Below are 11272 nucleotides of genomic sequence, written 5' to 3' on the forward strand. Positions count from 1 at the left end.
CGAATTTGACGACTATTATGTCAATTAATTTTTATTATTTTTAGTATTCAGTGCCTCCAAAAATTATTCTGAAACCGAATAATTAGACATTTGGATAAATGATTGTCATTAATCTTTAACAAAATTTGAAATTCATATACTTTAAATCTATTATTATTATTATTGTTGTTGTTGTGAATGTGAATGCAACAGAGTTGTTGATTAATTATAATTTAGACAATTTTAAAAATAAAGTTAATGATTTTAAAACCTATTTTACTCAATACATGGATATCCTGACCCAGTTCACACATATAAAAAATTAAAAACTGTGTTTTTTTTTTTTAATTTAGCCACATATTAAAAAAAAACTATTTACTAAGCAAAGTTTTCGAGAGCGTTACGTTGCTCATTATAAACTACAATTGAATAAAGGAAATCCTTAAAAAAACAAAGAACATACGAAGATAAGGAATTCTTTAAAAAAACAAAGAACAAACAAAGATAAAGAATTCCTAAAAAAAACAAAGAACACGCGGCAGATATCATAGGTTTTAGGTCTATGCGGCAAGTGCCGCGAAACGGACGGTGGCAATCCAAGGATCAACTACCAATCACACCACGATACGGACACGTAGTACTATTTATTTTGGGCAGGTAGACACGTAGTACTTATTTTGTACATACACATCACGTCCTGTTGTTTATTTATTTATTATTTATATTCAAAAGAGAGCGGACCAGGAGCAGTACCGAGCTCACTTTTGGTCCTCCGGCTCGCGGTCCTCAAGCTCCAGTTGCCGGAACCGGACAGTCTCGTCCAGCGCCGACGAGCCTCGATTCCCGGATTCCGGCGGCTTGGGGCGGCCTGAGACTGAGGCGACCTCACCGTCTTTCGGATCGTCGGGGCCGAAGACGCCGGTGGTGGGATCTGGGCCCCAGTACTTCTCCGGTCGGGTTCCAATCACATGGTCCGGCACAATGACCGGGCTCGCGTTCTCCTCGACGTCCTTATCATAATCGGAACTCGAGTGCGATGCTCGCCTGTTCGAAATTATATTTAATTGAATGGATAAATAATATTAAAAAAAAGTGATATTAAACGTGATTAAAATAAGAATGAAGAAAAAACGCTTGGCGAGTATTTAGATAATAATATTATCTATCAAATATAATGTATTTATTTGATTAAAAATTATCTTGCTTAAATGATGAAATAGTTCGCGAAAGATAGATTTTCTTGACATCCAACAATTAAAAGGTGTAACAAATACTAGAAAACATGACCATCAAAATAGATAAAATCAGCATCAAAATATTACAAAATTTAAGAATATATATTAAAGATATCATGAGTAAAGAAAATAAGAGAATTATGATTATGTATTAGAATATTAGTGGCAATATAGGATTTATTGTTTTAGAACTATATGAAAATCTCACATGCATAAATAAAATAAATCAAGAGCTGCTCAAAGGATGATTTTTTTTTTTTAATATGTGAAAGCTCAACAAGAAAAAAATAAAGACAAATGAAAAAAAGAATTTTGAGTGCGTCGTAAATTAAAAAAATATATCTTCTCCTCACAACTAGATAAAAAAAAAAAGATATATTATAGTAAACCTGAACTGTGAATGCTAATTTCCAATCTAAGAGTGGGTAGAGGCTTTAGTTGTTGGAGGTGTTTTCTCAAAATTATTGGTGGTCTGTTCTATTGTCCTCTTTGAAGGTGTAAGATAAGAGAATAAAAGCATAAAAACAGAACGTCGAGAGTTGGTGCTACTGTTAGAGATCGACATTAATATCAATGGTGTGTATCGGGCTTGTTGACAATGACATGGATTGATGTTGATATCAACGTCATACATCTACCTCATTTGGCATCGATGCATCAAACTTAGTTTTGAATGTGTGAATCGATCTTGTTGGTGATGATGAATGTTGGTGTCGATGCCATTAACATTAATTGATTTGTTAGCAATAGTATACATCAACATTGCTGTTAACAATATGCATTGGCCTTATTAGTAAGAATGAGTATTGACTTTTTTTGTGATGTCATGTATCAATCAAGATCATTAGCCTGATAGGTGCATCGAGGTTGTCATCAAAGACATACATCTATCTTATTAGCATACATCGATCTTACGAAACTTTGACTTTCTAAGTTTTCTAGATAATCAAAGAAATAGGTACCCTTTTAATTATACATCTTATGAGATTTTTAAAAAACTAGAGGAACATATATTTCATAATGTGTATGTATTCTAAGATTTTTTTAAAAAAACTTTTATGAGGCTCATGCCTTCTAAAATTTTTAATATGCCTATATCATCTAAAATTTTTAGCTTTTAAATTTTTATATGCATCTATACATTCTTAGACTTTTTCTTTTGAAAATTTTGAATAAAAAAAAGTATTATCGATCACTTAATCTCATAAATTCCTTCCAACGAGGACCTTCTCCTTCATTAGTTTTTCATAAAGGCTATCTCATGAACATACATTTCAAGGGTTGTAAATGCCAATGGAGATCATACTTGCCACATACTCTCATAAAGTCTTTCTGAAAAGGAACGTGTTTACTACTAGCATTCTATTGAGATTACATCGTAAGCGTACCTCCTTAAATATTTTATAAGATGTAAAGTTATTTATTAAAAAAATATTTATAAATTAAATAAAATTTTTACTTGAAAGATAAATTTTTATCTAAAACAAAAATTAATATATAATTATTTTTATAAATTTTAATGAGATGAACAACTCCACTTCTTTGAGTTGCTTCGATAATGGAATCTTCATGTATATGAGGGTAAAAATAGATATGGCAAATCCTATTCAATAATTTCTATATTTTTCTCATCAAAATTTTCTAATCTCCAAGATTTCGAGATTGACAATCAACATGTTATTATAAATAACAACCTAGATGTCTTTAATGAATGAAGTCTCATCATGTGGATCAATTGCAAGCAACTTAAACCTCATTTGAATAAAAAAATCAAGAATTATATCAAAAATAGTCAAAGTAAATTTCTCATGAATAAAGCTCATCTCCTATAACATTACAAGAAGAGCCAACAAGAAAATATGGATTTAAATCCTCCAAGGATGCTAAAAGATTACGACTCAATAGAGTAGCATAGAAGAATGGGTTGAACTAGCAATATCCAAGAGAATTTGATTGGGCTATGCTTTGATAGGGAGCGGCACGAGCATTTTCAAACAAGTTCAACCCCATTTTGTTGTTGATTTTATGGTAAAAAAATAAAACTCATTATGTGATAAAGCTCTTTGTTATCCAATTTATTTTAAGAGGTGAAGAATTTCGACTTGAAACTCCATTGTCATGCACATATATGATCCTCTCCAAAATTAAGCCAAAGTAGCATTTATCGAGTGGATTTGTTATGTGTGGTATCTGATTGTGTTGATCAATCTAGTTTTTCTATTGTCTCAGACCTCCAAGTTTATCGTGTTTGCTAGGAGGTGCGGGGGTTTACCCCCTGCTTGAATTTGGGTGATTTGCACCATTTTTTTTTTCGCACAACACCCCGGCGCTGCATCCCGACATTAAACGACAGAGAGCAGAGCGCCACAGCGGATCAAGATAGAGGTTTAAGCGCCGCAGTGCCCCAAACTGGAGCCGCAGGCTGCAAGACAGACTTGATGGTTTTCTTTCTTGTTTTTTTTAAGGGTCGCATCCCTTGGGGTAATTTTACTAACTTTCTTTTGTATTTTGTGTGTATACATTGAAAATGGTGCATGTGAGAAGATAAGCAATAAGAGAATGAGAGATAAAAGAGATCAGTACTTATTTTTCTCAATTTTCATAGTGGAGTTCTTGGTGTGGAGTGGCTCCGTAGTTTTTTCCCTATTTTGAATTTTTCCACGTTAAATCATGGTGTCATTTATTTCTGCTGCTTTTACTTTCTTGTTTGTTTCTTCATTGCGGTGTTTACTCATCTCCCCAACAGAATTATGTTGATTAGTTATCAGCCATTAGATGCATTTTGTGGAATGCTGGAAAATTCTCCCATAGACGTCATTATCAAATAATTATGTGCTACAAAATTAATTCATGATGATAGATAGTTCTATAACATAGTTTTGCCCAAAGATCCATTACACAAACATAAAAAATAAAAATTCAAGATGTATAATAATTTTTATATGAAAAACTCAACAAGGAAAAAATTATAGAGATTAACCTGATTAAAATAATCCACTATGTGCTTGTAATTATAGAAGCACGATTTTCTGCACACCTGAAGAAAATGGGATTACAAAATTTGGCTCTATAACTATAATAGAGATTGTTGGTGAAATAGTTGGGGCATGATGATGGTAATTGGAGGACGACGGAAATTGGCGCGCTCATTGACATCGAATATCAAATAAGACTTTAGAGTTTTTAAAATCTCTATACTATTTTTGAACTTAAAGTTGAGGCCCCCTTTCATGCACAGAAGGTGTCTATTTATAATATTTTGGGTGCAGCATATTGATAAATTTGCCTAAAATCAAATTATTATGAATTTAATTCTAAAAAATTTCAATACAAAATATTGTATCGCGGATTTTTACATGGCGTATGCTGAAGTGTGTTTCATATATAAATACTTAAAATTCTACCTATCATTTTTTGTTTTTCCGGAGTATGAATTTGGCAGTCCAGCATTATTGCTGTTTATAAATATATTTTTTATTTCAACATAATAGCCAGAGAGGAGAGAATTGCATGTTGAACGTGGATGATAGCAGAATTATTGTTTATTGTTTTTTGGGTTTAGCTAGACCTGTCAATTTCGGGTCACGGGTCGGGTTCGGGTCGAACCCGAAATTGACCCGGCACTATGCCGGGCGGGCAGATTCGGGTAGAGCGGGCAGGTTCGATTTCAGGGTCATTCCGGGTCATTTTCGGGTTGCCGGGTCAACCCGAACCCGACCCGGTTTTGCAAACGGGTCGATTTTCCGGACCCGAACCCGACCCGCTTCGGGTTCGGGTCAACCCAAACCCGAATTTTTCGGGTCGGGTCCAATATTGACAGGTCTAGGTTTAGCTACGGACGATTGACCCAATCGACCACGAGGTATGTTTTCAACTAGTCGATTATATCTGCAAAATTTTGTAACGTTTAAATTTTAGACAAAAACCATGGAGAACAGAGAAAAGGATGAGAAGCAAAACTCCAGAAATTTGCAGATTGAAAACCAGTAACCGCTTAGTTTTTCTTGATAATTTTCTTCTTACAGATCCGAAAACGGAAAACGGAAAACGGCGTGTAAAAGTGAGTAGCTCAGCATAAATGCCCCCTCCCCTCAAAGAAAATATCCCAGACAAAAGCGCTTCCATCGTTCATCATCATTGATAAATTAAATATTCTAAAAGGAAGGTTGGGATTAACTCAGCCCGTAATTGGATAATAACAGCTATTTATTCGTTATTTTTTAGGATTGGCGACGAACGTGAGAACCACTCTACCAGACAAGATAAGGACTCAAATGCCCTCGAGTCACGATGATATTTTGGCCTTAAATTTTAGACGAAAGTCATGGTGCATGGCGCAGTGAGGGAAGGAAATGAGAAGCAGAACATCAAGAAATTCGCGATGAAAAACCAGTAACCTAATAGTTTTTCTTGGGAATTTCATTCTTATAGGTTCAAAATAGGCGCATACCGATCCCCGAAAGAAAATTTTGAAGTCAAAAGCACTTCGTCCTTTCATCATGAATGAAAAGCTGAAACATCTCAAAAGGAAGGTTAAAGCTTCTAGGATTCAGCTCGAAGATTAGACTCAATGCAAATGCCCTTGAGAACGCGCTATAGACAAATTTCTAGGAAGTATGGGGATTCCTTCGAATTTTAGACACAAATTATGTAGCACAATGTGAGGAAAAATATCTAATAGCTCAAGAAATTTGCGGATGGAGGAACAGTAATCGTCTAATTTCGCGTGAGAGTATTCTACTCGAAGATCCAAAAAAGGCGCAATAACTGACTGCGTCAGATCAAATGTCCTAAAAAAACTCCGATCAAAATCACCACCACGATAGATTTGCTGAGGGAAGAACAGCGATCGGGTAAATTGAGATGTTCAGCCCAAATGCCCCTAAAGAAAATCCGATCAAAAGCACTTCGACTCTTCATCATCACTGAAACGCTATACCCCAAAAGTCAGGTTGGGGTTCAACAAGAAGCACAGATTCGTCTATAAGATCACTAGATCGAGCAGGAAAAACTTTAAAAAAAGCCCTACGCACACAAACTACTAAGATCGACAAAGATTTCAGAAAAAATACCGGAAAAACAAGATCGGAATCAGCCCTCAGGGACCTCTAAAGAAATCAGTACCTCGAGATCAGGAGCAGGCCAGTATCGCAATGCTTCGTGGTTGATATCTGGTTAATGAGTCTCTTCCCGAAGCTTCCGCTGATCGCTCGCCCCTTCGAACTGACCGCTGCCATATAACAGCTTCGGAGATTGAAAGTTTGAACTCAGATGAGAAAAAAAGGGGAATGTAAGCGGTGTTCGCTTTTTTCTACACAACCACTATTTATAGCAGTACCACATAAACCCACTTTCCCATCAAACCCACTTCCCAATCAGTACCCACCACTATTTATAGCAGTGTTGATTAGGGGTATTTTAGTAACTTGTAGTGCAACAGGATTAAAATCCTCCGGGTATTATTACTTAAAATTTAAAAGATATTTACGGACGTAAGACAGAAATTTTCCTTATTTAATAATTTCTTAACTTTATCATAAAACAAATGATTGAAAACTATACCATTAATAATTCTATTATTACAAAGTCGTTCGTACTATCCTTCATTCTTAATTCTTGCTTTTCATTTTATTAATAAAATATTAAAATGACTATTATTTTTAAATGAGATTTACATACAAATCACACCCAAAAAAAAACTTATCCACATATTTAATATTTAATATTTTGATATCTACTTTTCTTAAAATGATATCAAAAATATCAATTTCTACACTTATGGTTAGGGGTGTCAATATTTGACACGACACGAAAACCCGACTCGAACCCGACTCGAAAATTTCAGGTTAGGTTCAACCCGAACCCGAAACGGGTCGGGTTCGGGTTCAACATTTCGACCCGTTTCAAAAATCGGGTCAGGTTCGGGTTAACCCTTTGACCCGAAAGTGACCCGAAAACCCGATTTTGACCCGCCAACCCGAGATTGACACGACTTTGACCCGATTTTGACCCGAAAAGAGGAGATTGACCCGTTTTTGACCCGAAAATTAGCAATTTTTTGGTTGAAAATGGGTCATTCGGGTCGGGTCGGGTTGACCCGGACCCGAAGCGGGTCGGGTTCGGGTCAAGGAAACCGACCCGTTTTTAAAAACGGGTCTGGTTCGGGTTGACCCGAATAGTGCCGGGTCAGTTTCGGGTTCGACCCGAACCCGACCCGTGACCCGAAATTGACACCCCTACTTATGGTTAACTTCTTCATTAACAATGCTTTTCTCCATTGAGACTAGGCTTCGTTTGGGATGACTTTCTTTTTATTTTTTAAAGAGCTTTGCAGTATAAAAGCAATATAAAAGTCATCCCAAATAAAGCCTACATCAAACTTTTCTTCATCAATGAGAGAATGAGATGCAGTGTCATTGGTCCTGTCACTTATTTATTAACAAAATCTTGTCATGACTTCCCCATGTTGGTCATTAAGGATTTCATGACAGCACAAGTAGTTGGTCTTGTGGATGGCCTTCCGTAGTGAGTTCTTATCGTAATTTCCTTTATGCAAATAACGACTCTCCCACATTGGTGTCCTTTGCCATGAGATCTTGTAGCCAATCTTCACATACATGTGTTAAAGGTATAGGAGTACGGACTTAGATATGTCATTGAAAATTGCTTGGATCAGGCATGAATCTCAAATCATATCTGAATTGAATACTTCAAAATTTAAATTAGGGACTATCCGAACTCCTTCAACAAACTTAAAGCCAAATTGAACTTCTCAGCCATACGAATCCAAGGAGATCAAAATCGATCCAATTCAAACCCAAATGAGCTCAAATTAATGGCTTAAATCATGTTTGAAAGCTTTAAAGCATTAACTATATAACCAAATGATATCCAAATATAGTATGCTTACAATCAAATCGAGCGTATAAACGAAACTATTCTAGCTAGCTTAAAATAACTAAAACATCATTAATGAACTTACATGCTAAACAAATACTTCATGATTGAAAGAATCAATATGGGCAGTTCGATGGAACATTCTAAATTTGTCGCAACTCTTCTTCATATTTACGAGGCTGTTGTTGTCCATATTTATAAATAGACTACATTTTCCCACAACCCAGGCGTCGTTACTGGACTTCTGTCTTACCATCACCGACAGACCTCTATCAGGCCACCATCATCGAGCCTATGTAGAACTTCGTTGCCCACCAATTACAGTCTCTCTGACCACCGTTGTCCGGTTACACTAAAATAAGTCCAAATGAGCTCAAATCATGTGTTTAAAGTATATTTAAAAATTACATAACATCAATTAGGTAACCAAATGATATTCAAATATGATATGTTTAGAGTCAAATAGAGCGGCTCGAAGAGACAAATCCAAAAAACCTAAAATCATTTAATTCTTTATTAAGGCATTTAAATACTTGATAATGCTCAATGATTAAGGGAATCAGTATGGGTCGTCTGATGGAACACTATGAATTTATACCTAATTTTTTTTTCATATTTACAGGACATGCAACTTCAAAATACTTATAAATAGACTTTTATTCTTCATATGGGGGGAGAGACTTTTGGAGAAGGCATGTACCATGGGTTAGAGATTTAAGAAAGCTATGAGGCTCGAAGAATCCTAAAGCTCCACCCAAGCATCATCGCCGGCAAACCCTCGTAGTTCGACTGCCATTACTTAACATATGTCTGACCATCGTTGTCGAACATTTGTCCAGCCGTCACCTTCAACTCTCCGCACAACCTTCATCTCTTGCCGGTTATAGTCTTTCTGACTTCTATCACCCGTCCACTATGATCTTGCCAACCACTGTCCCCCGACTTAAGGTCCTTCATACCTTTATCACTCACTACCACCGTTCCTCCAACCACCGTCGTCAGACTATGGTCCCTTCGACCATCATTATCCAATTATGCTCCCTTTGACCTCTATCACCTGACTACAATCCCTCCGACATCTGTTGTCTGCAGACTACAGTCTCTCCAACCACCGTCGTCCAATTATGTTCCTCTAATACAATAGATTTCTCTAGTTGATGTAGTTTCAACCTCATTCATTTAGAAAATCAAGCTCCGCATGTAATCTTTTTAAAAAGAATGCTATGGTAAATTTAGCTAAAATTCAAAACATTATATTAAATAATTTATATTGATCCCCTTAATCATATATCATTCATTCAACATTTAAGTGTCTTAATAATTTTAAAATCAAAAGATCTTAAGTTCTTTGATCCATCTAGTCGAGCTACTTGACTTGACTATAAGCATATAATATTTGGAGTCTATTTGGTCCTTCAATTAATTATATTAATGTTCAGCTTTGTCTTGTTCTATCGATGATTTAATGGGTTCAACTTCATGTATAGTGCTTTGAACCCTTGATTCGGACTCATTTGGGCTCGGATTGGGTCGATCTTGGTGTCGTTGGGTTCGTATTTCCGAGACGCTCAGTTTGACTGTAAGCTCGTTGAAATCGGAGTTCGGATGCTCCCGGATTTAATTTTTGAAGTCTCCAACTAGCTTTTGCCACGAGATTCGTGCCCGATCAAGCTAATTTTGTGATGACGTATCAGTCCCAAATAAAACCTACATCAAACTTTTCTTCATTGATGGGAGAATGAGATGCACCGCCATCAGTCATGTCACTTATTTATTAACAAAATCTTGTCATGACTTCCCCTTGTTGGTCATTAAAGATTTCAATCATTTCAGGACAACACAAATAGCTGGTCTTGTGGATGGCCTTCAGTAGTGAGTTCTCATCGTTATTTTCTTTATGCAAACATTGGCTCGCCCACATTGGTGTCCTCTGCCACGAGATCTCATAGCCAATCTTCACATATATGTGTTAAAGGTATAGGAGTACGGACTTGATATGTCATTAAAAATTGTCTGGATCATGCACGAATCTCGAATCATGTCTGAATTGAATACTTCAAAATTTAAATTAGGGACTATCCGAACTCCTTCAACAAACTTAAAGCCAAATTGAACTTCTCAGCCAGACGAACCCAAGGAGGTCAAAATCGATCCAATTCAAATCCAAATGAGCTCAAATCAATGGCTTAAAGCATGTTTGAAAGCTTTAAAGCGTTAACGGGATAACCAAATGATATCCAAATATAGTATGCTTACAATCAAATCAAGCAGCTCAACGAAACCATTCCAACTTGCTTAAAATAACAAAAATATCATTAAGGCGCTTACATGCTAAATAAATACTTCATGATTGAGAGAATCAATATGGGCAATTCAATGGAACGTTCTAAACTTGTTGCAAATGTTCTTCATATTTACGGGGCTGATGCTCTCCATATCTATAAATAGACTTCCTTTTCCCACATGAGGGGGACTTTTGGGGGAGAAGGCTCAAACCATGGGCTAAGAACTTAAGAGAACTCTAAGGCTTAAAGAATCATAGAGCTCCAGCTCAACACCATCGCCAGTGAACCCTCGCCACCTGGCCATCGTTATTGGATTTCTATATGGCCATCACCGACGGAACTCCATCATGCCACCATCATCGGGCCTACGTAGTACTTTGTCGCCCACCAACTACAGTCCCTCTTACCACCGTTGCCTGATTACACTAAAATCAGTCCAAATGAGCTCAAAAGCCTCAAATCATGTGTTTCAAGTATATTTAAAAGTTTCATAGCATCAATTGGGTAACTAAATGATATTCAAATATGGCATGTTTATAGTCGAATAAAGCGGCTCGACAAGACAAATCCAACAAACCTAAGATCACTTAATTCTTTATTAAGGCACTTAAATGCTTGATAAATGTTCCATGATGAAGGGAATCAGTATGGGCCTTCTGATGGAGCACTCTAAATTTATCTCTGATTTTTTTCATATTTACAGGACATGCAACTTCAAAATAATTATAAATAGAATTTTATTTTTCACATGAGGGGGAGAGACTTTTGGAGAAGCATGGATAATGGGCTAGAGATTTAAGAAAATTATGAGGCTACAAAATCCTAAAGCTCCACCCCAACATCATCACCAACAAACCCTCACAGTTTGACCACCAT

The 11272-nt window shown here is 36.3% G+C and overlaps 1 protein-coding gene across 1 annotated transcript; it reads right to left on the reverse strand.

Moving 5' to 3' along the window:
* Nucleotides 1–439: 439 nt before the first annotated feature.
* On the reverse strand, nucleotides 440–6565 carry LOC110115140 (late embryogenesis abundant protein At5g17165). Its single transcript, XM_020848275.2, has 2 exons — nucleotides 6339–6565; nucleotides 440–1023 (listed from the first exon to the last, which is right to left on the reverse strand). The coding sequence occupies exons 1-2, from the start codon at nucleotides 6449–6451 to the stop codon at nucleotides 738–740; spliced, it is 399 nt and encodes a 132-aa protein (XP_020703934.1). The 5' UTR covers nucleotides 6452–6565; the 3' UTR covers nucleotides 440–737.
* Between the last annotated feature and the right edge of the window lie 4707 nt (nucleotides 6566–11272).

The sequence above is a fragment of the Dendrobium catenatum genome, unplaced genomic scaffold (genome assembly GCF_001605985.2).
Source record: "Dendrobium catenatum unplaced genomic scaffold, ASM160598v2 fragScaff_scaffold_1220, whole genome shotgun sequence".
In the NCBI taxonomy this organism is placed as follows: Eukaryota; Viridiplantae; Streptophyta; class Magnoliopsida; order Asparagales; family Orchidaceae; genus Dendrobium; species Dendrobium catenatum.